The sequence below is a fragment of the Drosophila miranda genome, chromosome XL (genome assembly GCF_003369915.1).
Source record: "Drosophila miranda strain MSH22 chromosome XL, D.miranda_PacBio2.1, whole genome shotgun sequence".
Taxonomy (NCBI): Eukaryota; Metazoa; Arthropoda; class Insecta; order Diptera; family Drosophilidae; genus Drosophila; species Drosophila miranda.
Window position 1 is genome coordinate 22,109,537 of NC_046673.1, and position 14,705 is coordinate 22,124,241.

The 14,705-nt window shown below is 44.8% G+C and overlaps 5 protein-coding genes across 6 annotated transcripts; 3 read left to right on the plus strand and 2 right to left on the minus strand.

Annotated features, from left to right (window-relative positions):
- The first annotated feature begins 160 nt into the window (after positions 1 to 160).
- Positions 161 to 1,808, plus strand: LOC108159295 (alanyl-tRNA editing protein Aarsd1-B). The gene is made up of 3 exons (XM_017292468.2): positions 161 to 287; positions 351 to 1,129; positions 1,202 to 1,808. Exons 1-3 carry the CDS (start codon positions 249 to 251, stop codon positions 1,686 to 1,688), a joined length of 1,305 nt encoding a protein of 434 aa, XP_017147957.1. The 5' UTR covers positions 161 to 248; the 3' UTR covers positions 1,689 to 1,808.
- On the minus strand, positions 1,685 to 2,713 carry LOC108159318 (mitochondrial import inner membrane translocase subunit Tim29). Of its 2 annotated transcripts, none has more exons than XM_017292507.2 (2): positions 2,603 to 2,713; positions 1,685 to 2,528 (listed from the first exon to the last, which is right to left on the minus strand). In XM_017292507.2, the coding sequence occupies exon 2, from the start codon at positions 2,511 to 2,513 to the stop codon at positions 1,938 to 1,940; it is 576 nt and encodes a 191-aa protein (XP_017147996.1). In that variant the 5' UTR covers positions 2,514 to 2,528; positions 2,603 to 2,713; the 3' UTR covers positions 1,685 to 1,937. The 2 variants fall into 2 exon arrangements, with proteins under 2 accessions (XP_017147996.1, XP_017148004.1); XM_017292515.1 differs by having other exon boundaries at positions 2,648 to 2,665.
- Positions 2,714 to 2,821: 108 nt separating this feature from the next.
- Positions 2,822 to 3,787, plus strand: LOC108159314. Its single transcript, XM_017292492.2, has 3 exons — positions 2,822 to 3,084; positions 3,147 to 3,224; positions 3,281 to 3,787. The coding sequence occupies exons 1-3, from the start codon at positions 2,909 to 2,911 to the stop codon at positions 3,612 to 3,614; spliced, it is 588 nt and encodes a 195-aa protein (XP_017147981.1). The 5' UTR covers positions 2,822 to 2,908; the 3' UTR covers positions 3,615 to 3,787.
- Positions 3,788 to 3,901: 114 nt separating this feature from the next.
- On the minus strand, positions 3,902 to 4,466 carry LOC108159334 (40S ribosomal protein S28). Its single transcript, XM_017292535.2, has 2 exons — positions 4,136 to 4,466; positions 3,902 to 4,071 (listed from the first exon to the last, which is right to left on the minus strand). Exon 1 carries the CDS (start codon positions 4,379 to 4,381, stop codon positions 4,184 to 4,186), a length of 198 nt encoding a protein of 65 aa, XP_017148024.1. The 5' UTR covers positions 4,382 to 4,466; the 3' UTR covers positions 3,902 to 4,071; positions 4,136 to 4,183.
- Positions 4,467 to 4,964: 498 nt separating this feature from the next.
- On the plus strand, positions 4,965 to 7,063 carry LOC108159304 (translocon-associated protein subunit alpha). Its single transcript, XM_017292480.2, has 3 exons — positions 4,965 to 5,166; positions 5,472 to 6,188; positions 6,247 to 7,063. Exons 1-3 carry the CDS (start codon positions 5,103 to 5,105, stop codon positions 6,372 to 6,374), a joined length of 909 nt encoding a protein of 302 aa, XP_017147969.1. The 5' UTR covers positions 4,965 to 5,102; the 3' UTR covers positions 6,375 to 7,063.
- Positions 7,064 to 14,705: the final 7,642 nt, after the last annotated feature.

A 14,705-nucleotide genomic window follows, 5' to 3' on the forward strand; every position in this document is an offset into this window, starting at 1 on the left:
ATGATGGCATGGCTAAATGTTTTATATAGCTAGTAATATTCGTCGGAATATCAAAAACGAGAAATATGTAAAATAGAACTTGAATTCGTCAGTATATTTACGGTATATTTTGAAAATGAGGCGGTATGTTTCGGAATATTTCTGAGGGTCGGACGGTATATCTTATCGATAAGTCCGCGGTTACACTGCTCTAATCTATTTTGACGAAATATTTCAAATAAAAAAGGGGAATTTCGTCAGATGACATCATGGTTTTCAAGTGCCAGGAGGACAGCTTTCTGAAGCAGGCAAGCCTGACCTTTGCCCGAAGCCGAAGACCAATTATATAATTTGTAACCATATTTCAACAGTACACAACAAAAATTGTATCCTGCGAGTATGCCACCATAGAACGGACCGATGTGGACGTAACAACCGGTGGTGAGGCCCGTCCAGTTCGTGGCTTCAATGTTGTGTGCGAGGACACAATACTCTTCCCCGAAGGCGGCGGCCAGCCCTGCGATTATGGCACTATTAATGGCCAACCGGTGCGGAGTGTGCTGAGGAAGGGAAACATTGCCGTTCACTTCGTGGAGTCCACCTCGAGCTTCGAGGAGGGAGCCGAGGTGCACCAGAGCATCGACTGGGATCGCCGCCTCGACCACATGCAGCAACATTCCGGCCAACATCTGATCACGGCTCTGTTCGACCGGGAATTCAAGTACGACACTACATCGTGGTCGCTGGGTTCGAACGTCTCCCATATTCAGCTAAATACGCCGCACCTGATCAGCCGCGAGTCCCTGGACCTCATCGAGCGGCAGGCCAACGAGCTGATCCGCGAGGGACGGCCGGTCAGCGTGGTGCTTGTGGATCCAGAGGTAGATGAAGAGTTTAACGATGCCCGCGCTCCTCGCGGCCTACCCAAGGACCATGAGGGCCTCGCAAGGGTGGTGCGCATCGAGGGCATTGAGAGCAACATGTGCTGCGGCACTCACGTTACCGATCTATCCCAGCTGCAGTGCATCAAACTGCTCTATGCGGAAAAGGTCAAGACCAATATCTTGGTCCACTTCGTGGTGGGCGAGCGAGTGCTGCGAAAGCTTGGCGAAGTCTTTCAGCGGGAGCTGCAGCTAACAGCGGCCCTGAAGTGAGTGGCATTGCCGTACTTCTGATTTCTATCCTCCTTTACATTGACTCCACCTCCATTCCACATTTGCAGGGGTGGCGCGCAGCAGCATTTGGAGCTCGTCCAGAAGCTGCAGCAGAATGTGAAGGGCACTCGGAAGTCGTTCTTGCAGCTGCTCAAGGACTTTGCCACTGCCGAGGCGGAGCGACTGGAGGATCTGAGCAAGGCCGAGCGTCCCAAGTACTTCTCCCTGCATCGTCGCGACGGCATTGAGGTTGACTTCATCCACACGTTCCTGCGCCACGCGCCCGAAGGGATATTCTACTTCCTGACAGTGTCGGAGGGCGTTGCAGCCGGCAGCAGCGGCAAGGGTCACCTGGTCCTGCGCGGTGATCCCGCGGTGGTAGAGGAGATTGGCCCCAAATTTCTTGAGCTGCTCGAGGGCAAGGGCAACGGAAAGGCGGGCAGCTTCCAGGGCAAGATTAACAATCTGGCCAAGCTGCCAGAATGCATCGAGCTGCTCGAGAGCCACTTCAAGCCAAAGAAATCGATAGAGCCGAAGCCAGTCAGCGGCTCGTAAGCAGAGATTCGTTCTTAACATGAATATATGTACATATTTATATAATCTTACATACACATATGTCATATATATCTATATATTATATAGCCTATATACCGGCAGTAACATGGTTATAACATACATATATATATTGCTCATTTAGTCAGTTCTACAAAGCAATGATCAATTTGACATTAAAGCTAACTAAGGCAGAGGTCGGTCAGGAAACGGCAATCCAATTCCAATTGCAGCCCTCCCTCTCTCCCTCCATCACAGGTAGTTGACATCGTAGTTGTGCATCTTCCACTTCAGGCGCCAGAACTCGTTCCAGAAACCCACGTCGATCACGCGCTCGTGGAAGTTCAGGAATCCGACGTTGGTGAACTCGCAGATGGCTGGATATGTGCAGTCATCCTCGCCAAAGAGATCCACCCAGACCAGCGTGCAGATGCCCAGCGAAAGGAAGCGCAGTTTCTTTTGGTTGATAGCGCGCTCCAGCATTAGCAGATGCTGCGCCGAAACGTGATTTTGTAGTTCAGGCGGGACCATGATCATGCGGCTGTTATCACGGCGTAACTGGGTCATGAAAACGCCTTCGTCGGGGTTGTGCTGGGCCATTTGGTACAGACACAGAATGCCGGTGCCGTACGCAAGAGCCTTCTTGGGCTTGGTATATGATTCCTTGACCACACCGAGGGCCACCTCCGAGTAGTCGCGCACCAGGCCCTTCCAGTATTTTACCCATTTCTCGACAAAAGTGTCTTTGAGACGCTCGGGCAGCACGATTTTCTCGCCAATTTTCTGTCCCAGTGCCGTCACACGGCTGCCCACACGCATCAAACTCATCTTAGTTGCTAGTTTCTGTGATCAATTTTGGAAAACGGGCATTAATTAATATTTTTTATATTATTATTAAATAACCTCCAGGGTCTTACAGCTGCTTAGAGTGACTGTATTTGGAAACAAAGAAAATACTGTACCACGCGAAAATGTACCGATGTGAGCGATTTCGAAAACACAATAAATATTATTTAGACAATTTTGAATGAAATTAGAAGCAAGAAAATAAGCTGTTATGTTTTGCCAATACAAATTTGAGCATATCTTATTTGCTGGCGTATTTTATTATCCCGATGACTATAATTTTTTTTTTTACCTGCGCACGTTATCAAACACTGAGGTTATCCGCCAAAAACATATGCATTTTTTGCTGTAAAAAAAAACAACACATTTTGGACGAGATGCCATTAGCCAATGAACGCCATATCTATTATAACTCTCGCCTTGGCCACCTCCTCCAAAAAACAGCATCCAACTTGCGTAGCTACCAGGAATTCCTGTCCAGCCAGGCACAACATTTGCTGGCCCCCGTGAATTGTCTGTGGGACAGGAGCCAACGCTACCGTCTGGTGGCCGGGTGCGTTTAACATCAAGTGTAACTAGCCTAGCCCCAACTAATCGTAATCGTACCCTTCTTAGCCACAGCAGTGATGAGCGCTGTGCGACGGCCCTACTCTCCGAATGCCAAGATGCCTATCAGTCCATTTGCCACAGCATGTGAGTTGCCAGAAGGTTCTAGAATCCGCTTCATTTGACTTTTTTTCTGTATGCAGCATGCAAATGAACGAAATGCTAGATGAAATGGCCAACGATGTGGCTGACTTTGACACGGAATGCATTTACTTGAGCGGCGAGCTACAGCCAGAGCCCTGTCCAACCTCCGTGGCCGAGTGGCGGGAATGGCTGAACGAATCTCTGCACAGTCTGCAAACACAAGTGAAGTGCCTGGAGATTGTTTCCCGCCTGTTCTTGCCACTAATTCTGGAGCAGCGGACGGTGGACGAGTTCAAAACTTATCTGCAGCTGGACGAGCACCAGGAGGCTGTGCTTTGCATGGGCCTGGCCAAAGCCGAGCGACAGGCGACACTCCCGCTGCTGACTGCTTGACACACGAGAAAGAGAATGCTGTATAGTATTAACGCCAGTCAATCAAATATATTTGCATAGAAATAACCATTAGTTGAACAATTCATCACCCCTGCGGTGGGCGGGCTACTCGACAGACATGCCAGCTTCAATTTGCCACAAACAAGTAGGGCCTTTGGGTGGTCTTTTCTGATTACGATGTGGCTCCAGCCCTCTTAGGCGGTAGCCCGATTATTTTCACAGAGCACAAAACAAAAACAAAAAAAGGTGGATATTTATCCAAATCCAAAAGCAAAACAGTTTGGGTGTTTTTTTTTCTCAGCACTGGAATACTTGAAATTTATTTATTTAGAACACATTTCCACATTTGCTGCGAATTTAGGTAGATTTATTTTGTTTGCTACAAGTTTCCGTTGCAGTCGACGAGTTGTGTTGTTGTCAGAGGCGCGCCTCGTGCAAGCAATCTTCCAATGTGTATCTGTAAGAGGCGGGAAAATGCAATTAGTCCTGGTTTAGTTGGTGTCCGTGCAGCTCGTACTAACCTTATAATAAGTATCAAGCAGTCCACAACATCGGGCGGCGGTGCTTCCTTAGCGAAGCCTTCTGGCCTCACGTTCAGACTCCAACAGGGTGAGGATGTCGCCCTCGCGGACGGGTCCCTTCACGTTGCGGATAATCTGACGGTTCTGCTCCCCAAGGAACTCCACTTTGACCTGTGTACACTGGCCCTGAGAGCCGGTGCGGCCGAGAACTTTCATCACGCGAGCCCAAACAACTGGTTTGTCCATGGTTATTCCTGAATTTCTTCGATTCGCCGCAGAGACTTTACGTGTGTTGCTCTTCAATAGGCAGCCGCAAGCAAAAAGGAAGTAGGGTGGTTATCGGGCCGAGTACGTCAAGTTGGCTGCGCTGCGTGGCGATAGACGATAGACGATGGGCTGGGCAGTGGCAAATGGTTCGAGTAAAATAAACTAAAAGTTGTCACAGCCTTGACCAAAATATGGAGATATGTTAAACTTAATTTTACAGTGAGTTTTTGAGGCTGATTTAATTGTTGTTTGGTAAATTATGGAAAATTATTGAAAATTTTGACAGCTTGGGAGTTTTACAGCACTGCTTTTAAACAAGAGCTGTCGCCTGCGAGAAAAAAGAACAATGTTTGCTGACATTTGCCATTAATGGTTGATTAAAGTATGCCAAATTACCAGACAAATTAATTAAAGGCTAGTTTTAGTCAATCGGATTCAGGTGCGGAGCCTTTAGAGAATATTGACACCGCAAATCAAACCATTGGCGGCATTCGGCAGGAATGGCTGGCAACCCTAGACGTGGCACCACGTAGCCATTTGACAGTGAAAGTCGGCTGGCTTCGTGCTGCCTTCGGCTTGTTGCTTACCATCTCTTCATCACTCCGCCAATTTTCCCGAGCACGACGGTTGTGTGAGAGCGTGCTTTTATATTTTATATTTCCGTTCCCCTCGAGCACAAGTGAAAAGCATCAGACAAACCATGAAGAATCTGATGTTCTTAATGCTGATGGTCCTTCCCATCGTCATTTGCACCTTCTCAGCACGTAAGTACACAAATCTCGGCCATGCAGCCGCAGCCACAGCCACCTTTTGGCCGAAGGGCCGGGGGCGCATACGTGGCACTGCCGCTGTCGCTGCTAGGTGCTAGGTGGCCGCCAGGTTTCCAGCCAGGAGCAGCTCCATCTGACGATGTGACCGAGTGGGCGCTAATTTTGACCTTCCTTGGCTCATGGCCACCAAAAGTGTTGAGTTGGCATTGCCTTCCGCCTCATAGTCTCGGCTTACCTCCCTCACCCTCTCACTCGTACTTATGTCGCTGCATGTATGTGGCTCTCTCTTCCTTGGATAGCAAACAAATTCGGAGCCTATGCCGCGGAAGCTGTTGAGGACGATCTGGTGGATGTGGACAGCGAAGAGGGAGCCGTGACTGGTGAAGATGCCGATGCCGACGAAGACACAGACAAGGAGAGCAGCGCGTCGCCGAACGCGGACACCTATCTGCTGTTCACCAAACCTCTGTACACGCCCGGTCAGCAGCTGGATCTGCCCGGTGGCAAGCCCGTGGAATTCCTGATCGGCTTCACCAACAAGGGCGCCGAGGAGTTTGTGATCGAGACGGTCGAGGCCTCATTCCGTTATCCCATGGACTTCAACTACTTCATCCAGAACTTCTCGGCGGTGGCCTACAATCGGGAAGTGAAGCCCGGCTTCGAGTCGACCGTTTCGTATACGTTTCTGCCATCGGATCAGTTTGCTGGACGTCCATTCGGACTGAACATTGCCCTGGCCTATCGGGATGCCAATGGCATTCAGTACAACGAGGCTGTCTTCAACGAGACCGTTCTTATCTCCGAGGTCGATGAAGGACTCGACGGTGAGACCTTCTTCTTGTATGTCCTCCTGGCCGGCATTGTGGTCCTGCTCCTGGTCATTGGCCAGCAGTATTTGCTGGGCAGCTCAGGCAAGCGCAAGCGCGCCGCTGCCAAGAAGGTCATCGAAACTGGAACAGCCAACGACAGCACCATCGACTACGACTGGGTCCCGCAGGAGACGCTGCGTGCTTTGCGTAAGTTTGGATTTATAGATAGACCTCTTTCCGCAGATTTTAATTTTTTGTTCCACAGAGAAATCGCCTCCCAAGTCGAAGACGCCAAAGACCTCGCCCAAGCCGGGAAAGCAGGCCAGTCCCAAGGCGGCCAGCCACCAAAGTCCCAAGCAGCGCAAGGTGAAGCGTTCCGCGGGCGATGACTAAATGCAAAGACGGCTCCAGTCCAGACCAACAACTCCAACTGAAACAACACCAGCAACAATCCCCCCATTTCATCCTGTAGGGAGCAAAGCATTAAGTTTCCCAACTATTTACGAGTAGAGATATATATCATTTTCGGTCATATATAGAAATATTATCATTATTTTTTTTTCGTTTTTCGAGAGATTGTTAGTGTTAATTCAAGAAAGAAGTAACTACAACAAAATGAAAACAGTCCATGAGTTCCATAGAGTTTCCACAAAGTGAATTTGATTATTTCCAAACTATTTCTGCACATACTCCAGCAACCACAGCAACAAAAGAAAGGAAAACTTAAAAAAAAGTGTTTAGATAACTTTCTTGTGAATTGTCTTCGTTTGTAGAAGACACGTTAGAGAGGTACAGATAGACATTTAGAGAATGATTGTAGGGGAGAGCAATGTTTAAGTAAAACTATAAGAAAACAAAGAGAGAAAGAAAAATTGAAGAATAAATAGAAACCTTCCAATTGTACGATAAATTTAGCCCATATTATTATATCATTATTAATTGTTTGTTCTTATTTTGCTTCAATTTCTGATCTTGACCGTCGATTCATTTTCTGTTAGAACGAAATATGTTGAAGTGTTTTTTTTTATACAGAGAAGTCGTTTTTATTCGGCGGATGAATAAAAAGAAACTTTCTTAAAAAATCAATAAAATATGCCATTTTTATTCAGCTTTTCAAATTTTTTTTAGGTCGACAGATTCCAATAATAGCTAATCTGCGAGTACAGACCTGCGAGGCAGGTATGACTCCTAGTGTTGTCCAGTTTGTTTCAAATTTCACTCCCCTTTCCGCCCCTACAAAGGATCTACAAAATCTAGCAGCTTAACGAATCTTTATCAGATCTGATCAATAGTATAGCCATAAGAAACAATTGAAAATGCAGTGGAAACGAAAAGCCTTCTATTCGCTTACTCATTCTCTCTCTCTCTCACACACTCTTCCTCGTGCAGTGTGTGTGCTCTGGTGCTGGTGTGAAAATAGAGAGAAAGATAGATTTAAACAAAAAATTGCAAAGAAAAATGGAAACAGATCAAATCTAGCACATGATGCAATTATACAAGGTGGTCTCGTCGGGAGCCGAAGTTCGTTCGTGTTGTCCCTTATCGTCAGTGCATGCTTGCTTGTTGATGATGAAGGTTGTTCACGGACGAATTTTTTGATATATTCTTAACCCTTATGTCCCGACAACAACAAAATTATAAAAAGCATATAAAAAAAATACCACAGAATTAGAAGTAATCTTTATATATTATGTAAAAGAACATTTTAATATAACTAAAAATGTTGAAGAAAAATTATTAATGGCTGCATAAAATTTAAATATTAATATATCAGTAAAATCATTTTATTTTAAAATTTTAAAACCCACGGGCCTGTTAAGGGTTAATCAACATCAACATATACCGTCTCACTCACACTCACTATACTATGTGCCCTTCACTCGCACTTATTTCTAGCATACGTTAAGGGACTAACTTTTGCCGACGAGACCACCTTGTATAATTGCATCATGATCTAGCATATATGTAAAAATCTCCCAAACGGTTCGACCGATTATTATTAAAGGTTTTTTTCGCGAACAGCGATACCAAAAGACATACAATATATTGTATAGGTAACATAAATCATAAGCTCACATTTGTACATACTGACTGAATATCGGGTATAAATGTGGGGCCGCGGCAAGGACCGCGTTTATTTTCGTACCGTGTTGGGTCGTGTCGAAAAATATCGTGACCATGCCCATCTCAAATGTGTGCATATATTCACGACGCAGCAACGGCCATTGCTGCCGCTCTCACATACACATGCATTCACGTACTTTAAAGTTTTTGTGTGCGCGCAGAGTAGAGACCAGCAGCTCTGACCAGCAAAAACCGATGATGTTGTGGACATTTTTTGAATATTTTCAGTTTACCGATATTGGTAGCATGAGGGCAGATTGTGATAAAATTTATAATGTTATATTTGGGGTAAAAATTAAAATTAAGCCATATTTTTAGCTTATTTCTTTCGATTGTAGCCAGTTTCAACGTTTTTTTTCTAATCTAGCTTAAATGACTCTGAAATTCTGGCAGCACTGTTTCTGAGGCGACGGGCGCAGCTGCGCACTTAAAAACAGCGGATTATGGTAGCGGCAGAGGACGTCGACTGCGGGCTGCTTTGCTTATAAATAGGACGACGTCAGCTGCTTCTCATCAGTCCTCAAATTTTTTTTGGACTGTTCGGACCCAATGCTATCTCTTCTACTATATAAGAATTTATTCCTAGTTATTTTTATTTATTCTTATCGTGTACAATTTATAAGGAATTTTGCACGCTAAGATGGAGGTTTTCGGTCATGTTGGTTGGCATGTTGCGGGGGTTGCCGTCGGCGTGTTGAGGTGGTTGCCGTCGGCGTGTTGCGGTGGTTTCCGTCGGCGTGTTGCGGTGGTGTTGCCCATTCCCATACACACATATACATACATTGCGGCAAAGCAGAGGCTCAGCCATTTTGACGCGGTTGCGTCGCCGACTGCTGATTTTCCTATATATAGAAGGCCGGCGCCAAGCGCTCTCGGACCAATTCCTTTTCCTCTTATAATTATTTTTCTAATAATTGTTCTTATATCTATTGACTAAACTGAATCTTCTGCAGTTTGCCCGTAGTATTTGTACGTTTTAAATTTTTGATTAAGTATGAGTATGAGAATAAGTATTTTTTTAAGTGATGCTCACGTCGTTCCATTAGAAATTTAACGTCTTTTGCGTAAACGGTATCGACTACGCCCGTATCGATGGTCTTTCGAACATCTTGGAACTCTCCCACACCCCTATCATATCAAAATTCACGCTGATCGATGGGTATAAAACGGTATAAAATTTCTAGTCAGTCTAATAGGAATCGTGAAGTTTATGCGGCTCAACAGATCAGGGCTGTCTATGTCACCCCTGATCAAGTTGTGCATAAATATCACACCAAGCATTTTTCTACGGTTAACTAAGGATGGGAGGTTTACTAATAGTAGTCTACTAGAGTAAGATGGGAGTCTTACACCCGCATCCCAGTTAAGGCCCCGCAGAGCAAAGAGTAAAAAGTTTTTCTGTACTGATTCTATACGGTCCTGGTGTACTTTGTACTGAGGGCACCATACACAGGAGCCGTATTCTAAGATCGGACGAACAAGCGAGGTATAGAGAGTCTTTGTTATATAGGGGTCGTCAAATTCCTTTGACCACCTCTTTATAAACCCAAGCACGCCCATGGCCTTATTTACCATGGTAGAAATGTGTTCGGAAAACTTTAACTTGGGGTCTAACATAACACCCAGATCATCCACCAGGGTAATTCTCTCAAGAGAACCACCAAATAGGGTGTAGGGAGCCAACAAAGGGCTAGAACGATGAAATGTCATAACTTTGCATTTCGAGGCATTAAGGTGTAACAAGTTTGCACAACACCATGACTGAAAGTTATTGAGATCGGATTGCAAGCGAGAATGAAATGAAATGTCCTTGTACTGGACACAGAGTTTAACATCATCCGCATACATAAGTACTCGAGAGTATGTTAATACTGAAGGTAAGTCATTAATAAAGAGTGTGAAGAGTAAGGGGCCTAGATGGCTGCCTTGTGGTACTCCCGAAGAAAACTTTACTGGGAAAGAGAGGGAGTTTTTGAAGAGGACTCTTTGAGACCTAGAACAAAGATAGCTAGAAATCCATCTCAGGAGGTTGGGCGGAAACCCTAAAAGGTCAAGTTTATGCGCTAAAAGGGAATGGTTTACAGAGTCGAAAGCTTTACTAAAGTCGGTGTAAATAACATCCGTCTGTAAGTTACCTTGAAAGCCTTTAATAATGAAAGAGGTAAACTCTAACAAGTTCGTGGTGGTTGATCGCCGCCTTATAAATCCATGCTGAGTTGGAGATATAAGTGACTTGCAGAGATGTTGCAAGTGCGGAGTTAGAACCCTCTCAAACATTTTAGGAAGCAAGAAGAATCAATGGATAGGGTGAATAGTTTAAGCAAAGGTCCACACAGAGCCTCGGCGCAGTACCTGAGTACACAACCTGGAACCCCGTCTGGACCCGGTGAAAACACCGGCTTAACTAGTCGAAGATCATGAAGTAGGGAACATTCATTTAACAAGGGACTGAAAATGCCGTTCGACCTCGGTAAACCGTATGGGTACGGATGACCAGAGTAGCTTTCCTCAGAATAGGTGGTTTGGAAGAATTGGGCAAAAAGATCGGCAATTGCCTGATCATTATTTGCCGACGTATTACAAAATGATAGCGAGGATGGGTGTGCGGACGTTCTACGCTTACTGTTTACGAAGCTGTAAAACTGTTTAGGGTCCTGAGAAAAACGTATCCTGCAACGAGATAGGAAGTAGGAGAACCCACTTCTTGAAATTTTGTATAAAGTCTTGATTTTAAGTTTTTTAGACTGGATAACTCTTTGGTAAACCAAGGGGGTTTTCCAGATCTAGTCGGACAAGAAAGCGGGACACAAGAATCGAAAAATGTGCCAAGAGCATTGTAAAAAATGTTTGTGCCTTTTATGATATCAGTGCACAAGTACAAAGCGGACCAATCAAAATCCCTAATGAGGTTATTAAGCTTCGCAAACTCGGCTTTACGAAAGCAGCGGACACGTTCGGGCAGCCTACTCGACCGATCCAATACAGTTGGTCCTATATCTAGCGACACCTCGAAAGTAGGGTGGTAGGCGTCTTCAGGTATAGTGAGCGGAAGGGCTCGGGTTAACAACACTATGGTCGGATCCGATACAAAGCACAGATCAAGCAATCGACCCAAGGAATTTTTCAATTGCTCGCGACCAAAATTGCTCCGGCCAAAATTTGGCGGAGCAAATGGTGTCAAATTGAGTTGGGGAGATGCTTATCTTAAACGAGGCTATCTCCCTGGCATAAGAGAAGTTAAATTTCTCCACCTTTAAACCCACGGCTTTTATTTTGCTTTGAATAAAAGCAATTACATCATTAGATGTGAGGTCAGGGGCTAGCCGTGAAACAAAAACTTGTCGTTTTGGTGGGACTCCCACCAGTGGTTTAGTCACCACAGGCCTAGTACCTGTGGTGGCAATATCCGGAGGTCCGGAACGTCTATTTACTGGTGGGATCGGGATAGACGGGACAACTAGCGAACTTGCGGACACCACGGACACGGACGCTGCAGACGTACTTGGCTGCACATTCTCCGAGGCGATGAATTCGGCTACCGAATCTGCGTCGCCAGCAGCTGTCGTTGCCCTTGGAGTGGCAAACGAGATCAACTGCTGCACACTTGGAGTGGTCGCAGTCAGTTTTTCGGCGGCGCACGGCTGAGTGACGGTTGGCAATTGCAGATCCCGCGGAGTGACCTTTTTGCGCCTCGGAGACTCATTCAGCAGTTTTAAACCGCTAAACTGAGCCTCCATGGCTAGGAGCCGATCGTATTGGTTTTTAAAACCAACGGTCAGCTCCTTAAAGCCACTCCGCGTCTGCCTCATGAAAGCCACCATGTCTTTCTCCACCGCACGGCATGCCTCGCAACTGTAATGCAAGCCATTACGTTTGGCTACAGCATCACTCACGAGGCCAGAAAATCCAGCGCATTTTGCGTGCACTACGCTGTCGCAGAGCCAGCAGGGGACATTCGGATGATCGTGGGTGATCTGCTTCTTACAGCTTTTTTTGGCACAGACCACAGCGTATTCCATTTTATTTTATTATTTATTTATATATATACTATTATTTGCAAAACAAATTGGTATCAGACCAATGTGCCAGACAACGCTCAAAGCGGAATTGGTAAAAAAAAGAGAGCAGAGTGGAGAGCGTTTATAGCGAGAGCTACTAAGCAGAGAGCGCTATTGCTCAGAAAGTTTAAAGAGCGAGAGAGAAAGAACAGTTATTGAAGTTGAGGTGATAGCGAGAGAGTGATAAAACAACAAAAGCTACCAGACGAGAGCGGACTGCAATGCAATGTAATGCGTACTCACTCACTGCAACAACACAAACACAATCACAAGCACAAGCCGACGCCGAAAAATAAAAAGTTAAATAATGTTTTAACACAAATCAAAAGGCATGCACTCGCGCAATAGAACAGGTTTCCAGATTGTTGTCTGGTTAGGAAGTATAACTAGAATTTAGTTAGGAAAACACCGGCTGTTTATTCAAAACAAAAGGAAAAAATGCGGAGCGCAAAACAAAAACACGTCTGATCACTACGAAAGATACGAAAGATGATATATGTACATATATTAGCCCATATTATTATATCATTATTAATTGTTTGTTCTTATTTTGCTTCAATTTCTGATCTTGACCGTCGATTCATTTTCTGTTAGAACGAAATATATTGAAGTGGTTTTTTTATACAGAGAAGTCGTTTTTATTCGGCGGATGAATAAAAAGAAACTTTCTTAAAAAATCAATAAAATATGCCATTTTTATTCAGCTTTTCAAATTTTTGTTAGGTCGACAGATTCCAATAATAGCTAATCTGCGAGTACAGACCTGCGAGGCAGGTATGACTCGTAGTGTTGTCCAGTTTGTTTCAAATTTCACTCCCCTTTCCGCCCCTACAAAGGATCTACAAAATCTAGCAGCTTGACGAATCTGTATCAGATCTGATCAATAGTATAGCCATAAGAAACAATTGAAAATGCAGTGGAAACGCAAAGCCTTCTATTCGCTTACTCATTCTCTCTCTCTCTCACACACTCTTCCTCGTGCAGTGTGTGTGCTCTGGTGTTGGTGTGAAAATAGAGAGAAAGATAGATTTAAACAAAAAATTGCAAAGAAATATGGAAACAGATCAAATCTAGCATATATGTACAAATCTCCCAAACGGTTCGACCGATTATTATTAAATGTTTTTTTCGCGAACAGCGATACCAAAAGACATACAATATATTGTATAGGTAACATAAATCATAAGCTCACATTTGTACATACTGACTGAATATCGGGTATAAATGTGGGGCCGCGGCAAGGACCGCGTTTATTTTCGTACCGTGTTGGGTCGTGTCGAAAAATATCGTGACCATGCCCATCTCTAATGTGTGCATATATTCACGACGCAGCAACGGCCATTGCTGCCGCTCTCACATACACATGCATTCACGTACTTTAAAGTTTTTGTGTGCGCGCAGAGTAGAGACCAGCAGCTCTGACCAGCAAAAACCGATGATGTTGTGGACATTTTTTGAATATTTTCAGTTTACCGATATTGGTAGCATGAGGGCAGATTGTGATAAAATTTATAATGTTATATTTGGGGTAAAAATTAAAATTAAGCCATATTTTTAGCTTATTTCTTTCGATTGTAGCCAGTTTCAACGTTTTTTTTCTAATCTAGCTTAAATGACTCTGAAATTCTGGCAGCACTGTTTCTGAGGCGACGGGCGCAGCTGCGCACTTAAAAACAGCGGATTATGGTAGCGGCAGAGGACGTCGACTGCGGGCTGCTTTGCTTATAAATAGGACGACGTCAGCTGCTTCTCATCAGTCCTCAAATTTTTTTTTGACTGTTCGGACCCAATGCTATCTCTTCTACTATATAAGAATTTATTCCTAGTTATTTTTATTTATTCTTATCGTGTACAATTTATAAGGAATTTTGCACGCTAAGATGGAGGTTTTCGGTCATGTTGGTTGGCATGTTGCGGGGGTTGCCGTCGGCGTGTTGAGGTGGTTGCCGTCGGCGTGTTGCGGTGGTTGCCGTCGGCGTGTTGCGGTGGTGTTGCCCATTCCCATACACACACACACATATACATACATTGCGGCAAAGCAGAGGCTCAGCCATTTTGACGCGGTTGCGTCGCCGACTGCTGCTTTTCCTAGATATAGAAGGCCGGCGCCAAGCGCTCTCGGACCAATTCCTTTTCCTCTTATAATTATTTTTCTAATAATTGTTCTTATATCTATTGACTAAACTGAATCTTCTTCAGTTTGCCCGTAGTATTTGTACGTTGTAAATTTTTGATTAAGTATGAGTATGAGAACAAGTATTTTTTTAAGTGATGCTCTCGTCGTTCCATTAGAAATTTAACGTCTTTTGTGTAAACGGTATCGACTACGCCCGTATCGATGGTCTTTCGAACATCTTGGAGCGCTCCCACACCCCTATCATATCAAAATTCACGCTGATCGATGGGTCACACCGGCACCAAAAAACATGGCATTCTTTAGCAGAGTGATATGGCCATGCCGGAAGTATTTGTTTAAATTGAAATACAATTATCTGGAGGCGGCGGCCGCCACCCAGGCCGGGGAATTTGTGGTCTCTGGGCC

What these genes read in the sequence shown, in the direction of transcription:
- LOC108159295 (XM_017292468.2), top strand. Translation starts at nt 249, where the DNA reads ATGGTTTTCAAGTGCCAGGAGGACAGCTTTCTGAAGCAG. An exon ending in AGGACAGCTTTCTGAAGCAG is followed by an intron (nt 288 to 350) that starts GCAAGCCTGACC and finishes ATATTTCAACAG; the next exon opens with TACACAACAAAAATTGTATC. An exon ending in CAGCTAACAGCGGCCCTGAA is followed by an intron (nt 1,130 to 1,201) that starts GTGAGTGGCATT and finishes CCACATTTGCAG; the next exon opens with GGGTGGCGCGCAGCAGCATT.
- LOC108159314 (XM_017292492.2), top strand. Translation starts at nt 2,909, where the DNA reads ATGCCATTAGCCAATGAACGCCATATCTATTATAACTCTCGCCTTGGC. An exon ending in CGCTACCGTCTGGTGGCCGG is followed by an intron (nt 3,085 to 3,146) that starts GTGCGTTTAACA and finishes TACCCTTCTTAG; the next exon opens with CCACAGCAGTGATGAGCGCT. An exon ending in CAGTCCATTTGCCACAGCAT is followed by an intron (nt 3,225 to 3,280) that starts GTGAGTTGCCAG and finishes TTCTGTATGCAG; the next exon opens with CATGCAAATGAACGAAATGC.
- LOC108159318 (XM_017292507.2), bottom strand. Translation starts at nt 2,513, where the DNA reads ATGAGTTTGATGCGTGTGGGCAGCCGTGTGACGGCACTGGGACAGAAA.
- LOC108159334 (XM_017292535.2), bottom strand. Translation starts at nt 4,381, where the DNA reads ATGGACAAACCAGTTGTTTGGGCTCGCGTGATGAAAGTTCTCGGCCGC.
- LOC108159304 (XM_017292480.2), top strand. Translation starts at nt 5,103, where the DNA reads ATGAAGAATCTGATGTTCTTAATGCTGATGGTCCTTCCCATCGTCATT. An exon ending in CATTTGCACCTTCTCAGCAC is followed by an intron (nt 5,167 to 5,471) that starts GTAAGTACACAA and finishes TTCCTTGGATAG; the next exon opens with CAAACAAATTCGGAGCCTAT. An exon ending in GGAGACGCTGCGTGCTTTGC is followed by an intron (nt 6,189 to 6,246) that starts GTAAGTTTGGAT and finishes TTTGTTCCACAG; the next exon opens with AGAAATCGCCTCCCAAGTCG.